The 17,128-nt window shown below is 42.9% G+C and overlaps 1 protein-coding gene across 2 annotated transcripts in view; it reads right to left on the bottom strand.

The window, feature by feature from the left end:
* Positions 1-17,128, bottom strand: part of LOC106613351 (SR-related and CTD-associated factor 4) — a 47,816-nt gene that overhangs the window by 26,423 nt on the left and 4,265 nt on the right. For both annotated transcript variants that reach the window (XM_082956506.1, XM_082956505.1), the window contains 6 exons: positions 12,385-13,029; positions 11,818-11,970; positions 11,267-11,616; positions 10,818-11,008; positions 10,616-10,716; positions 10,309-10,422 (listed from right to left, as the gene is read on the bottom strand). In XM_082956506.1, coding sequence (XP_082812632.1) covers positions 10,309-10,422; positions 10,616-10,716; positions 10,818-11,008; positions 11,267-11,616; positions 11,818-11,970; positions 12,385-13,029 — 1,554 coding nt within the window. The remainder of the gene's footprint in view (positions 1-10,308; positions 10,423-10,615; positions 10,717-10,817; positions 11,009-11,266; positions 11,617-11,817; positions 11,971-12,384; positions 13,030-17,128) is intronic.

Below are 17,128 nucleotides of genomic sequence, written 5' to 3'. Positions count from 1 at the left end.
ATAATCACAAGAATGGCTTCAGATCAAAGTCTATGTTGAGACCGAAGGCAGCGAGGGTCTTTAAGTTAAAGATCCAGGCAACCTCTCGTTTTGACAATAAATTATCAAGGTCACCCCCTCTCCTAGGGAGGGTGACATGTTCGATGCCAATATAAAGCAGAGACCAAATCAAGTGGTTTGCTTCCATAAAGTGGGCCGCAACTGGGTAAATCAAGTTTTTGTACCTAATGGTGCTACGATGCTCTGAGATACGTACTTTTAATTCACGCTTTGTTTTACCCACATCATTTTTACCACAAGGACAAGTTATAAGATAAATAACTGCCATAGTGGAGCACGTGATAACACCTTTGATTGGGATCTGTTTCCCTGTTTGGGGGTGTTTGAAGTATCTACATTTATAAGAGCCATTGCATTGAGCACAGCCATTACACTTGTAATTTCCATCCAGTATGGGCGCAAATAGGCGTTGTTCAGGAATATCTTGGGGTGGTAAATCAGAGTGTACCATTTGGTCTTTGAGATTTCTGCCCCGTGAATCTTCAAGGTAGTTAGAACGCAAGAAGACGCATTCTTGCGTTCTAACTACCCGATATTCAAAGTGCTCTGAACAAATTAAGGGAATCGTTCACAAACACTGGCATATTCTAAAATACGATGATGGTCTCAGTGATGTGTTTTCGGACCTTCCCTTGGTCGTATTCTCGCGGGGCAGAAATCTCAGAGACCAATTGGTACACTCTGATTTACCACTCTGCTAGCCAGCACCTCACCTTATTAGGTGTATTTTTCTTTATTTTTCTTCTAGATCAGTCTCTCGCATCTGAGATTCCTAAAGATTGGAAAGCGGTCGCGGTCATCCCCCATTGAAGAGGGGGACGACCGCGGCCGCTTAGACCCAAACTGTTACTCTAGACCCAAACTGTTACAGACCTATATCCATCCTGCCCTGCCTTTCAAAAGTCTTCGAAAGCCAAGTTATCAAAACAGATTACCGACCATTTCGAAGCCCACCGTACCTTCTCCACTATGCAATCCGGTTTCCGAGCTGGTCACGGGTGCACTTCAGCCACGCTCAAGGTCCTAAACGATATCATAACCGCCATCGATAAAAGACAATACTGGGTAGCCGTCTTCACCGACCTGGCCAAGGCTTTCGACTCTGTCGATCACCGTATTCTTATCAGCAGACTCGACAGCCTTGGTTTCTCAAATGATTGCCTCGCCTGGCTCACCAACTACTTCTCTGATAGAGTTCAGTGTGTCAAATTGGAGGGCCTGTTGTCCGGACCTCTGGCAGTCTATGGGGGTGCCACAGGGTTCAATTCTCGGGCCGACTCTCTTCTCTGTATACATCAATGATGTCGCTCTTGCTGCTGGTGATTCTCTGATCCACCTCTATGCAGACGACAGCATTCTGGATACATCTGGCCCTTCTTTGGACACTGTTAACTAACCTCCAGACAAGCTTCAATGCCATACAACTCTCCTTCCGTGGCCTCCAACTGCTCTTAAACGCAAGTAAAACTAAATGCATGCTCTTCAACCGATCGCTACCAGCACCTGCCTGCCCATCCAGCATCACTACTCTGGGTGGTTCTGACTTAGAATACGTGGACAACTACAAATATCTAGGTGTCTGGTTAGACTGTAAACTCTCCTTCTAGACTCACATCAAACATCTCCAATCCAAAATTAAATCTAGAATCGGCTTCCTATATCGCAACAAAGCATCCTTCACTCATGCTGCCAAACATACCCTCGTAAAACTGACCATCCTACCGATCCTCGACTTCGGTGATGTCATCTATAAAATAGCCTCCAACACTCTACTCAACAAACTGGATGCAGCCTATCACAGTGCCATCCGTTTTGTCAACAAAGCCCCATACACTACCCACCACTGCGACCTGTATGCTCTCGTCGGCTGGCCTTCGCTTCATAATCGTCGCCAAACACATTGGCTCCAGGTCATCTACAAGACCCTGCTAGGTAAAGTCCCCCCTTATCTCCGCTCACTGGTCACCATAGCAGCACCCACCTGTAGCACGCGCTCCAGCAGGTATATCTCTCTGGTCACTCCTAAAGCCAACTCCTCCTTTGGTCGTCTTTCCTTCCAGTTCTCTGCTGCCAATGACTGGAACGAACTGCAAAAATCTCTGAAGCTGAAGACTCATTTCTCCCTCACTAGCTTTAAGCACCAGCTGTCAGAGCAGCTCACAGATCACTGCACCTGTACATAGCCCATCTGTAAACAGCCCATCTACCTACCTCATCCCCATACTGTTATTTATTTATTTCTCTTGCTCCTTTGCACCCCAGTATCTCTACTTGCACATTCATCTTCTGCACATCTACCATTCCAGTGTTTAATTGCTATATTGTAATTACTTGGCCACCATGGCCTTAACTTACCTCATTTACACTCACTGTAAATATACTTTGTTTTCTATTGTTCTACTGTATTATTGACTGTATGTTTTGTTTATTCTATGTGTAACGCTGTTGTTGTTTCTGTCGAGACTCATATCTCCCTCACTAACTTTAAGCATCAGCTATCTGAGCAGCTTACCGATCACTGTACCTGTACACAGCCCATCTGTACACAGCCTATTCCCACGGGGGACCAGTACGGAGAAAAAAAATGTATGAAATGTATGCATTCACTACTGTAAGTCGCTCTGGACAAGAGCGTCTGCTAAATACCTAAAATGTAAATAGCCCACCCAACTACCTACCTCATCCCCATATTTGTTCTTGTTTTTCCTGCTCTTTTGCACACCAGTATTTCTACTTGTACATCCTCATCTGCACATCTATCACTCCAGTGTTAATTGCTAAATTGTAATTACTTCGCCACTATTGGCCTATTTATTGCCTTACCTCCTTACTTCATTTGCATACACTGTATACAGATTTTCTATTGTATTATTGACTGTATGTTTGTTTATTCCATGTGTAACTCTGTTGTCGTTTCTGTCGAACTGCTTTGCTTTATCTTGGCCAGGTCACAGTTGTAAATGAGAACTTGTTCTCAACTAGCCTACCTGGTTAAATAAAAAAGTGAAATAAATAAATAATAATAAACTCAGCAAAAAAAGAAACGTCCCTTTTTCAGGACCCTGTCTTTCAAAGATACTTGGATTTTTACGAATTAACTTCACATATCTTCATTGTAAAGGGTTTGAACACTGTTTCCCATGCTTGTTCAATGAACCATAAACAATTAATGAACATGCACCTGTGGAACGGTCGTTAAGACACTAACAGCTTGCAGACGGTAGGCAATTAAGGTCACAGTTATGAAAACTTAGGACACTAGAGAGGCCTTTCTACTGACTGAAAAACACCTAAAGAAAGATGCCCAGGGTCCCTGCTTGTCTGCGTGAACGTGCCTTAGGCATGCCGCAAGGAGGCATGAGGATTGCAGATGTGGCCAGGGCAATAAATTGCAATGTCCGTACTGTGAGACACCTAAGACAGCGCTACAGGGAGACAGGACGGACAGCTGATCGTCCTCGCAGTGGCAGACCACGTGTAACACCTGCACAGGATCAGTACATCCGAACATCACACCTGTGGGACAGGTACAGGACGGCAACAACTGCCCGAGTTACACCAGGAACGTACAATCCCTCCATCAGTGCTCAGACTGTCCACAATAGGCTGAGAGAGGCTGGCCTGAGGGCTTGTAGGCCTGTTGTAAGGCAGGTCTGTACTGAGTCGTCGCGGTTTTGTCTCACCAGGGGTGATGGTCGGATTCGCGTTTATCGTCGAAGAAATTATCGTTACACCGAGGCCTGTACTCTGGAGCGGGATTGATTTGGAGGTGGAGGGTCCGTCATGGTCTGGGGCGGTGTGTCACAGCATCATCGGACTGAGCTTGTTGTCATTGCAGGCAATCTCAACGCTGTGCGTTACAGGGAAGACATCCTCATGTGGTACCATTCCTGCAGGCTCATCCTGACATGACCCTCCAGCATGACAATGCCACCAGGCATACTGCTCGTTCTGTGCGTGATTTCCTGCAAGACAGGAATGTCAGTGTCCTGCCATGGCCAGCCAAGATCCCGAACCTCAATCCCGTTGAGCACGTCTGGGACCTGTTGGATCGGAGGGTGAGGGCTAGTGCCATTCCCCCCAGAAATGTCCAGGAACTTGCAGGTGCCATGGTGGAAGAGTGGGGTAACATCTCACAGCAAGAACTGGCAAATCTGGTGCAGTCCATGAAGAGGATATGCACTGCAGTACTTAGTATCTGGTGTGGCCACCAGCTGCATTGACTTACTTTTGATTTCAACCCTTTCGTTCAGGGACACATTATTCAATTTCTGTTAGAGGTCTGTGGAGCTTGTTCAGTTTATGTCTCAGTTGTTGAATCTTATGTTCATACAAATATTTACACGTTAAAAGTTTGCTGAAAATAAAACGCAGTTGACAGTGAGAGGAAGTTTCTTTTTGCTGAGTTTGTAAATGTGGTGGATTGAGACACATCCAATGCAAAAATAAATACATCGTTAGCTTAAACTGACAGATTTGTATGGTTTTTAAAAATGTATTATGCTAATTAGAACTCCGCGGGGAGCGGACATTAACCTTAAGGGGTTAAACCTAACCACACTGCTAACCTTATGCCTAACCTAAACGAAGACCCCCCAAAAAAAGCGAAAATGTTTGTTTTCATGGATATTTACGATATAGTACATTTTGAATTTGTGGCTGTGCTATCTAGTGGAAACCCCACCTGACGGCACTCACATTGTTGCCTGCCCCCCCCCCCCCAATAACTCAGCAACAAATGGTAGCTAATGCCGTTTTAGGGTTTCTGCTGCGTGTCTTCTCCTCCATCTTCTGTTGTCAGTAGTACATGGGACTTCCTGTCCCAACTTCTCATCAATGTGATTGGTCGTTGCATTGTTGTATGACAACGTGTTCATTGATGTCCAACAATCTGTCGCACCACGTATGGTGTTCGGGTCTCACGGTGCCTCCGGTTCAGGGCTGGGTCTCACGGTGCCTCCGGTTCAGGGCTGGGTCTCACGGTGCCTCCGGTTCAGGGCTGGGTCTCACGGTGCCTCCGGTTCAGGGCTGGGTCTCACGGTGCCTCCGGTTCAGGGCTGGGTCTCACGGTGCCTCCGGTTCAGGGCTGGGTCTCACGGTGCCTCCGGTTCAGGGCTGGGTCTCACGGTAAACCCCTTTCAGCATTGCACCTCTACTGCCACAGTAGCTCAATTCCACCTCGCAAAAGTTTGCATCTCACCACCTTCTCAAAGCATTGCAATACAGGACTTCGCTACTGTCACTTCCCTGGTTCACTCTGCCATTTCACCAACTGTTAAAAAGACGATGACGTGCCGAGTGGTTTATATCCGTGGCAAATAATTTGAAAGATGCAGATCACGTCCTACTAACATCACAGCATTGTTGTGTTAGGCATTAGTTCAATTTAAAATGTCCCCTTATGATGATGCTTGGGACCTGTTAACGGTAGATTTGTGATACATTTTTTTCAGTTAGGGATTCCCCCCCCCCCCCCCCCCCCTAAAATGTTCACAAACCCAATTTAGTTTAAGCGTTACTCCCTATCTAAAATATGCTGATTTTGTCTCCTGAAAAAATTGAGACCGTGATCAAATTTGGTTTATAGTCACACGTCGGGTGGCTAAGCCATCTAGACCTTTTAAATCCAAAATGATTGACTGAAATTAATCAAAATCACAGTGATGACTGTACGAGTATTTTTTTCCATTACAGATGTAAAAAGGTCTACACCACGGAACTCCGCATCAAGCCATCTCAGCCCTGTTCGTTTAAATCGCAGTTGTCTCTTGGTAAAAAAAGGTGAATGTTTTCATGGGAAAAAGGAGCTTTATTTTATCATCATATGACCCAAAGAAGAAAAAAAAAAATCTATTCACATCATATCACGACAGTTTATTTTTAACCTGATTCATTACTGTGATATGCTATTAACTAGGGTCCAGGAGTTGGTTAGCCTACTACCAGATCAGGAAAAACCCAAGGAAAACAATTCTTCCCCCACCACTCTGGGACCTATGGTGCCACTTCTGAGATCACCACACAATGTTACAAATGGAGAAACATCTCCTGTTTGTATGATCTACATTTGTTTACATGTTTTAGGCGGTGGGGGATGGGCTAGTGTAGTTTTACGTGGCTCAGTGCAGCCGGATGTTATTGCAACAATTCAGAATATAACAGGCTGGTAGTGCAATTTCAGGTAAAAACCTCAATAAAACAAGTCTGAAATATTACGAAAATGGCTACACATTTTCACAAAATTGCTCTGCCATTACCCTTTACAGTGCTTTCGGAAAATATTCAGACCCCTTGACTTTTTCCACAGTTCCGTTACAGCCTTATTCTAAAATGAATTAAATTGCCCCCCCCCCCCCCCCCCCCCCCTTCAATCTACACACAATACCCCATAATGACAAAGCAAAAACAGGTTTAGTTATTTTTTTGCTACATTATTACAAATAAAACAAAAATATTACATTTACATAAGTATTCAGACCCTTTACTCAGTACTTTGTTGAAGTACCTTTGGCAGCGATTACAGCCTTGAGTCTTCTTGGGTATGACGCTACAAGCTTGGCACACCTGTATTTGGGGAGTTTCTCCCATTCTTCTCTGTACATCATCTCAAGCTCTGTCAGGTTGGATGGGGAGTGTCACTGCACAGATGATATTTTCAGGTCTCACCAGAGATGTTCGATCGTTCAAGTCCAGGCTCTGGCTGGGTCACTCAAGGACATTCAGAGACTTGTCCCAAAGCCACTGCTGCATTGTCTTGGCTGTGATTTAAAAGCTAAATAAATTCTGCAGTAGCTGTTTTCAAAGTATTTCTGTCATTTTGTCTCATATGTGGTAATGCACAAAGAAATATGAATCCTAACGTTATAGCTAACCAACCTCGCACAGCAACACTGCCTGTGAGTGAAGTGCTGAGAGATTTGTTTTTTGAAGCAACGCGCACAGGAATAAAAGTTGGTATAACTATTAAAGTGAGACTTTATCCTTGTGTTTCTTGGATATTTACATTGTTATGTTCACAAGGTAAGTAGTTTTTCAAATGTTTGAGTTGGCTTCCACTACTAGCTAAAGAGAAGAGAAGTTGTCGTCCTGGACTAGTGAGAGGCTCATGGGCACACTTAAAGAATGAACATGTCTCATCTGTGATATTTTGGTTTAACCTCTAAGGGATCGGTGTGTGTCCATCCCCGGGGGACAGTTGAGCTAATGTAGGCTAATATGATTAGCATGAGGTTGTAAGTAACAAAAAATAAATCCCAGGACATAGACATATCTGATATGGACAGAAAGCTTAAATTCTTGTTAATCTAACTGCACTGTCCAATTTACAGTAGCTATTACAGTGAAAGAATACCATGCTATTGTTTGACAAGAGTGCACAATCATGAACTTGAAAATGTATTAATAAACCAATTAAGCACATTTGGGCAGTCTTTATACAACATTTTGGACAGATATACAATGGTTCATTGGATCAGTCTAAAACTTTGCACATACACAGCTGCCATCTAGTGGCCACAATCTAAATTGCACCTGGGCTAGAATAATACATTATGGCCTTTCTCTTGCATTTCAAAGACAGTACCAAAAAAATATGTTTTTGTATTATCTTTTACCAGATTTAATGTGTTATATTCTCCTACATTAATTTCACATATCCACAAACTTCAAAGTGTTTCCTTTCAAATGGTATCAAGAATATACATATCCTTGCTTCAGGTCCTGAGCTACAGGCAGTTAGATTTGGGTATGTCATTATAGGCGAAAATTGGGGGAAAAAAAGTGGTCTGATCCTTTCGGAGGGTTTTAAAGACTCAGGACCCCCCAAAAAAATTGCGCAATATGCAACATTACTTCTTAATAGTAATACATTCCTTGTTTTAAAAACATTACTAAGCATGCTCATGATTTTTGGTGTAATCAATGCGGGAAAAATATTTTGCCTGGTAAAAAACATGAATGACCGGTATAATTTATCTGCCACAGCAGATGGCAGACATTTATTTTTACTTAAAAAAAGTTTGTATTAGGCCTCTGCACATCCACTCTGACTCCAAGCAGAGCAGACCAGCCATTGCCCTAGCGATGGCCACACAGACAGAAGAGACCACTTTTGAGGTCTGGTAACAATCGTGGACATTTTTTGGGGGGGGGTGAGTAGTTGTCCTTTAATTCGCCTAGCAAGAGACTAGCAGCTATTGGTGTTTTTGTACTGTACAATGTTGGCTACATGTGATGGCAGAGTTTGCAACAACAAAAAATAACACGCAATTGATAAAAATCATCATGGTATCATTCTGCCAGGTATCATTCTGCCTACTTTACAGTCAACATCGGGAAGGTTTTGTGGGGAAAGCCTCGAGAAATGTTCATTCAAACACAGCATGATGACTGAAATACGCATCACAAAGATTCAACAAAGACTTCAGACCAAACTTTTTGAATACCTGGTTTGCATAACCCATTGCTGTTTGAATAAATCTTGATAATACAATTTAAAAACAAATTGTGAGCCAAAAACGTGACCAGCTACATTTTTTTCCCCCCACTGGCAGCCTAGCGACCGATAAAAAAATAAAAAAAATAATGTGTAGCACTGCAAAGTCAAATGGAAGCGTTTTGGTTGCAGTTCTGAACAATCTCCTTAGTGTTTTTATTTTAAATATTGCGTTTAACCTCTTACATCTAGATGTTCCGCTAGCGGAACACCGCTCCAATATCCAATGATAGGGCGTGGTGCGAATTACAAACTCCACAAAAATCCCAAAACTTCATTTTTTTCAAACATATGACTATTTTACACCATTTTAAAGACAAGACTCTCCTTTATCTAACCACATTGTCCGATTTCAAAAAGGCTTTACAACGAAAGCAAAACATTAGATTATGTCAGCAGAGTACCCAGCCAGAAATAATCAGACACCCATTTTTCAAGCTAGCATATAATGTCACAAAAACCCAAACCACAGCTAAATGCAGCACTAACCTTTGATGATCTTCATCAGATGACACACCTAGGACATTATGTTATACAATACATGCATGTTTTGTTCAATCAAGTTCATATTTATATCAAAAACCAGCTTTTTACATTAGCATGTGACGTTCAGAACTAGCATACCCACCGCAAACTTCCGGTGAATTTACTCACGATAAACGTTCACAAAAAACATAATTATTTTAAGAATTATAGATACAGAACTCCTTTATGCAATCGCTATGTCCGATTTTAAAATAGCTTTTCGGTGAAAGCACATTTTGCAATATTCTCAGTAGATAGCCCAGCCATCATGGCTAGCTATTTTGACACCCACCAAGTTTGTCACTCACCAAAATCAGATTTACTATAAGAAAAATTGGATTACCTTTGCTGTTCTTCGTCAGAATGCACTCCCAGGACTTCTACAACAAATGTTGGTTTGGTTCCAAATAATCCATAGTTATATCCAAATAGCTGCGTTTGTTCTTGCGTTCAAGACACTATCCGAAGGGTGACGCGCCGGCGCATATCGTGACAAAAAAAAAATCAAAATATTCCATTATCGTACTTCGAAGCATGTCAAACGCTGTTTAAAATCCATTTTTATGCGATTTTTCTCGTAAAATAGCGATAATATTCCGACCGGGCGACGTTGTTTTCGTTCAAAGACTGAAAATGTAAAATGGACTCTTCACGTGCACGCGCACACCCGTTTCATTGTTCTCAGATCGACCACTATCCAAATGCGCTACTGTTTTTCAGCCAGGGACCGCAGAGTCATCATTCAACGTTCTGGCGCCTTCTGAGAGCCTATGGGAGTCTTAGAAAATGTCACGTTACAGCAGAGATCCTCTGTTTTCGATAAAGAGGCTATAGAAGGCCAAGAAATGGTCAGAGAGGGCACTTCCTGTTTAGAATCTTCTCAGGTTTTGGCCTGCCATATGAGTTCTGTTATACTCACAGACACCATTCAAACAGTTTTAGAAACTTTAGGGTGTTTTCTATCCAAAGCCAATAATTATATGCATATTCTAGTTTCTGGGCAGGAGTAATAACCAGATTAAATCGGGTACGTTTTTTATCCGGCCGTGAAAATACTGCCCCCTATCCTAAACAGGTTCAAAAGAGCCAGAGGCCCCATATTTACCAGGTCTACATTGTAAATCAGAATGTTATTTGACAAACTGGCCTGGCCACAAAAAAAAAAAAAAAAAAAAATAAAAAATATTGTTGAAAAATTGGTTAACGTACATAAATAAATCAAAAAGTACCTTGATGGCCTTCTGGTTAACCTTGAAGGATCCTCTGCCGAGTTTGTGTAGAGCTCTGTAGGCATCCTGCCTGTGAACCATCACTATGTAGGCACATCCACGAGGAGGGATCATCTGGAGGGGAGAGGGAACAGGTTGGTACTACCTAAGTTGCTCCTAGAGCATTTTTCAAGGTCAACCCCCCCCACCCCTATTATACAGAGCACTCCCTTGGTTATTCCTGATGGGCCCTGGTCAAAAGTAGTGCACTATAAAAAGGGATTAGGGTGCCAGTAAGTAAGTAGATAAGTGTCAGCTTCATACTTACATTAATGGAGTCTATCTGCCCAAACTCCTCTAGTAAACACATGACGTCCTGCTGAGAAGTCTTCTTGTCTAGCTGGCCCACCCACAGAGTCGTGGTGCAAACTACACAACGAGGGAAACATTCAATATGGGGCCTGGTCAAAAGTAGTAGGGAATAGGGTGCCAATTGGGACGCAGTTCCTTGTGTATCTGACAGTACGTACCACTGAGTGTCTGGCTCTTGATGCTGGGCAGACCTTTCTGTCTACGGTCTTTGTCCTTCTCTCTCTCCTTCCTCTCCTGCGAGCGGGAGCGAGGGGAGTTCCAGCGACTTTCCCTGGAACGAGACCCGGACCGTTGGGAGGAGTGTCGGGGCTTCCGCGAGCGAGAGCTGGACCTCTTTCTCCTGGGAGATCTGGAGAGATCAAGTGCATTTTAAAAATCGCAAACATACTTCACAGTAAAATGAAATAGGTAAAAGCAAACTGATAAAAGAAATAAAGGATTATTCAAATAACAGTACAATCATGGACTAAAAGCCAAGCTAAAAAGGTGGGAAACGGGCAGGGTTGTGTTACAGAGGATCTGTTCATCCTAAACAAAACTTTACTTTTTTTTTTTAAAGTGTCCTCAACAAAACCAACTGCTATCAACCATGGATCCAGCTTCTTACCGAGAGCCAGACCGGGAGCGTGACCTCCTGCTGTGGCCGCGCTGCCTCCCCTCCCTACTATCCCTCCTCCCAGACGGATCTTCCCTTTCTCTGTGGTTTCCCTGGTCCTGGTTCTGCTGGGCAGTGTGCTGGCTTTGGTTGTAGCCCTTGTTCAGACCAGGGTATCCTCCACCAGGTGTTTGCTGCCTCCCAGGCTGGCCCATCATATGGCCCTGAAATTGCTGCTCCATGTTGGGCGGCGTTTGACCAGCAAACTGGCCACCGTAAACGTTTCCTGGAACAAGGGAATCCAACTCCTCTTTCTTCACTTCTTCTGGTTCATCGTCGTAATCAAAACGGTCCAGGAGTTTCTGAAGACAGACCGCCATAACACCCTGATTTAGCGACACATCCATAACAAATCACACTAGAGTTGCCTTAATGTCCGTGACTGAACACCCATTTCAAGGAGGCTTTATGAAAACCACGGAAATGCTGTCCTGTTAGATTTAGGCCTCTTTTAAAATTTGTCTGTTGGTCAGAAATTTGCTTTGCGTACAATAATGAATTACCTTAGCTAGTGAGTTATTCTGCTCTGTAGGATGTGTGTGGTGTGTGTTATGCTGGCCTTGGACCATCTGTGAGTGGGTCTGGTCAGACACGGTGTTGGGAACCATAGGTGGATTCTGTTGCCCTGGCTGGAACCTCAGAAGCATCTTCTGAAGCTGGACACAGACAGGAAGGAATAACAATCCAATTACACACAATCCAACAAATCAGTTGCTACCAGCAAGAGAATATCATGTATTTATCCTTTATTAGCCTGGTATAGAAACTTATTTTCAGAAGAAGAACTACATTGTTTACAGTAAACAGACAAATGAGTCATGGATGATTGTAGTGAAGAACAAACACTAAAAAGAGAAAACAACAGACGTATTCATTTTTATTTCCTGTCCCAGTCATGTTGTTCTGGGGGTGTATGAGCTAGTACTGTGTCATAGCTATAACAATAGACTTAGTATAACTGGAGTATAACGTCTGACCATGGCAAATTGACAGGTAACCTCTTCGCTTAGGAATTAGAATCTCTGACCTGGTTTTGTGATGTATACTTTCATTCTATAGCTCTCACTCACCTCGTGTCCCTGTCCGGACTGGAAGAGCTGGGCCACGGCAGCCAGGGCCTCAGGGTTACGAAGCTGTTGTGGGAGCTGGGGCAGGGCTGCTGCTATGGAGACAGGGGGCAGGGCTGCTGCTATGGAGACAGGGGGCTGGGCCTGGTGCTGGGCTGCTGCTGCTATGGAGACAGGGGGCTGGGCTGCTGCTATGGAGACAGGGGGCTGGGCTGCTGCTATAGAGGCACTGGGGAATGTGGGCTGGGCTGCTGCTATGGAGACAGGGGGCTGGGCCTGGTGCTGGGCTGCTGCTGCTATGGAGACAGGGGGCTGGGCCTGGTGCTGGGCTGCTGCTGCTATGGAGACAGGGGGCTGGGCTGCTGCTATAGAGGCACTGGGGAATGTGGGCTGGGCTGCTGCGATGGAGACTGGGGGCTGGGCTGCTGCTATGGAGACTGTGGGCTGGGGCTGGGCTGCTGCTATGGAGACTGGGGGCTGGGCTGCTGCTATGGAGGTACTGGAGACCGGGGGCTGGGCCTGGAGGTCCTCCTGGGGGGAGGGAGCAAGGTCGAAAGAGCCAGTAGCCATGTCCAACAGGGGCTGGACGACATCCATCTCAAACACAGCGTTCTTCTGCCACAGGTTGAGAACACGGATGATCTTACTCTAGATAGATAGATAGATAGATAGATAGGAACCCATAATGAGAGAAGTTTACAGTTACGCTTTAGGTTGTCCGCTGACTACCACCAACACCTGGCCCAATAGTAATTAGCTGGCTACCACCCACACCTGGCCCAATAGTAATTAGCTGGCTACCACCCACACCTGGCCCAATAGTAATTAGCTGGCTACCACCCACACCTGGCCCAATAGTAATTAGCTGGCTACCACCCACACCTGGCCCAATAGTAATTAGCTGGCTACCACCTACACCTGGCCCAATAGTAATTAGCTGGCTACCACCCATACCTGGCCCAATAGTAATTAGCTGACTACCACCCACACCAGGTATGGAGCGAGCATGATGCTGGTGAATTTGCATGTCCCGTGTAAGTGGTAACGATGAGTCAAACATCTTATACTAATTATTTGACACATTCATTTATTTTCTTTCACCCGTTTCATATTACCAGCCACGCGGAGACGTGGCGTATAGTAGACCATTTACTGTGTGTTGATTGGCCACCGAACAGGAAGTGTTGACTAGTTTATAAAAGGTGTCAAACTGACTGAATAAAAAGTCTTATATCCCTTTGCTATTCATGAATCATTACCATGTGATTATATGTCCATGGTATCACATCAGGGCAGTAAACCAAAGGATTTCCCAGGTTTCCTTTCCTAGGACGTCAGGGCCTCGCTAGACAGTGACGCTAAATTCAGTGACTCTCGTTAGTCAGTGTAACTTACCGAATCTCATCTGTGTGAGTTGTTCATTTGACTCCCTAATTTGCGTAGGCTACTGATATTGGCCCCGAGGCTTTTTGGTGATTATTCTGAAAACATTTCATGAAGAATCATCACAGCAGGAACAATAGGTAGACGAGAGCCTCATTCTGGTCCAAATATGATCATTAGGGCCCTGAAGGAATCCAGGCATTACAATAGAATGTATTGACCTCAGCAGTGAATCAATTAAATGTATTGAAAATGAATTAATTTCACCAAGTGAACAGAATGCATCAGTGATTCGTATTTCCTGCAACGAGAACGTGCGTCCGTGTGTGTGCGCAGTGCGTGACTACCACTTTGCGTAGCTGTTAGCGGTGATGCTAATGAAACAGTCTTCTGGTAGGAAGAAAGGCTTTCTTAAATCTTCTCTAGGGTATGTGGGACGGTAGCGTCCCACCTCGCCAACAGCCAGTGAAATAGCAGCGCGCCAAATTCAAATCAACAAAAATCTCATATTTCTAATTTCTCACACATACAAGTATTATACACCATTTTAAAGATAATCTTCTCATTAATCCAACCACACTGTCCGATTTCAAAAAGGCTTTACGGCGAAAGCATAGCATTAGATTATGTTAGGACAGCACCTAGACAAGAAAAACCACACAGCCATTTTCCAAACAAGGAGCGGCGTCACAAAAACCAGAAATACAGCTAAAATGAATCACTAACCTTTGATGATCTTCATCAGATGGCACTCATAGGACTTAATGTTATATAATACATGTATGTTTTGCTCAATAAAGTTCATATTTATATCCAAAAACCCCATTTTACATTGGCGTGTAATGTTCAGAAATGTTTTGCCTCCCAAAACTTCCGGTGAATGAGCACATCAATTTACAGAAATACTCATCATAAACGTTGATAAAATATTAAACTGTTATTCAAAGAATTATAGATACACTTCTCCTTAATGCAACCGCTGTGTCAGATTTCAAAAAAGCTTTACAACGAAAGCACACCTGGCAATAATCTGAGTACGGCGCTCAGTCACAAAACCAAACCCGCCATCTTGTGGAGTCAACAAAACTCAGAAATAGCATTATAAATATTCACTTACCTTTGATGATCTTCATTGGAATGCACTCCCAGGAATCCCAGTTCCACAATAAATGTTCATTTGTTTCGATAAAGTCCATGCTTTATGTCCAAATACCTCCTTTTTGTTTGCGCGTTCAGTCGAGTAATCCAAATCCACTGTGCTCGCGCAGTAAATTCAGACCAAAAGTCAAAAAAGTTATATTACAGTTAGCAGAAACATGTCAAACAATGGATAGAATCAATCTTAAGGACGTTTTTAATCGTAAATCTTCCATAATATTCCAACCGGACGATTCCTTTTCTTGAAAAAAGAAAAGGAACACAGCTAACTCTCACGGGAGAGTGCGCCACTGAGCTCGTCATTTTCTCACTCATCTGATTCCAATGGCTCTTATTCTCTCCCCATTCACAGTAGAAGCATGAAACAACATTCTAAAGACTGTTGACATCTAGTGGAAGCCTTAGGAAGTGCAAAATGACCCCACAGACACTGTATATTGGATAGGGAATCACTTTAAAAACTTCAAACCTCAGATTTCCACACTTCCTGGTTGGATTTTTTTCCTCTGGTTTTTGCCCGCCATATGAGTTCTGTTATACTCACAGACATCAATCAAACAGTTTTAGAAACTTCAGAGTGTTTTCTATCCAAATCTACTAATAATATGCATATCTTAGCTTCTGGGACTGAGTAGCAGGCAGTTTACTCTGGGCACCTTCTTCATCCGGACGTCAAAATACTGCCCCCTACCCAAGAGAGGTTAAAAACCTTCTCAATTGAATGTTAACTACAAAGTAGACGAGGCTTACCTGGCAGAAAGATATGATTATTTGAATCAATCAAGTGGGTATTTGTTTTGCGAACTCTACCATATCATGTTCACTACAAAAACACCACTAAACAGCCTCTTGCTAGCTGTGTATTTAAGGGTAACTACATCCAAACATTATCTGATTTTACCAGACCTCAAAAGTGGTCTTCTAATGTGGTTTAAGCATTGTTGTGGACTTAAAACATGTACATTTGTTGTTTTTCTATGAAAATTGGTAACTTTGCGTGTAAACACCTGAAAAAACAAACTGAAACTTGGGGAAACTAAACCTTTTATTTTTCAAGATAATGTAGGCTATTTGATTCATTTTTAGCTTCAATAAAATACAGAATTTGAAGAACAAACATTGTGGCAATTGATATCTTGCAGAAAAACAATAAGACTAATCTCAAGAGATGTATTACTGTTCCTGATCATATAGGCCTAGGTGATATCCAAAAGTAGCAAAAATACTGAATTCACACATTCAGACATTTAAAAATGGTAACGTTGTGTCTTTCTACACAATACGAAAACACATTTCTCCAACCGGTAAACTCAATAAAGTATTCAATAATTATACCAGAGGCCGAAGCAGAGCTCCTTCAGCAAAAGCCCCGCCGGCCCGGAGATGCCTGGCTGTGTTTTCTGTAGTAGGCATGGCCTACTACACGAAGCCTCCAATACCACGAGCAAAGATCATGTCAGTCACTAAATCAGCAATAAAAGCTATCAAGATAACTTACGCCAACATTAGAGCAACGTGTGTGTGTGTGTAGACTGTGTATACTGTATAAGGAGCACTGTCCTGTTATCTGATAAGTTGAGTGTCTCATTGGAAAATAAAATACCGGTGAAGTTATTTTTCTGATGCTAAAATGTGACCTTGTATAAATTCACACCATGAAACATTTCATCATTGGAAACACTTATCTTCCTGTTGATGTTGGGTTGGTGTTGAAGATGATGAATATGGGGTTGAATTGTTTTACATTTCCCTTTAATGTTGGACTATCATTTGACTTGCAATATTTAAGTAAATAGCTTCTTCAAAATAAGGTGACGAAAATAATATTGTCCAACCAATCGGGTATCTCACCGCAGCCTCACCGCAGTCTTGAAATATGCCGATAGACGGATTAAAAAGTAAACATGCATGGTAATGCTTCTGACAGCAGTCTTTCTAACTCTGTCCATAACTTTGACGTCATAACATTCCCAGAAGGCCTGAATTACTGAGTCGCCGTTAGTTTTAAACTTCAGCCAAGACTCTGCCGTTGTGCTGTAGAATTTGTTTCTTGTATAATACATCCTATACATTAATTTATACTGGATTAAAAACATACGTTTTCATTAACTGTAATTTAATTCAGTATGTTCCAACATCTTATGCCAATATCAATTCTATTTAAGTCTTGGTTCCAATAGTTTATATATTTTTTCTAAGAGATTGT

Source organism: Salmo salar, chromosome 09, assembly GCF_965601325.2.
Source record: "Salmo salar chromosome 09, fSalSal1, whole genome shotgun sequence".
NCBI lineage: Eukaryota > Metazoa > Chordata > Actinopteri > Salmoniformes > Salmonidae > Salmo > Salmo salar.
The sequence above is the reverse complement of the archived record's forward strand: the minus strand, read 5'-3'. Positions and strand labels throughout refer to the sequence as shown.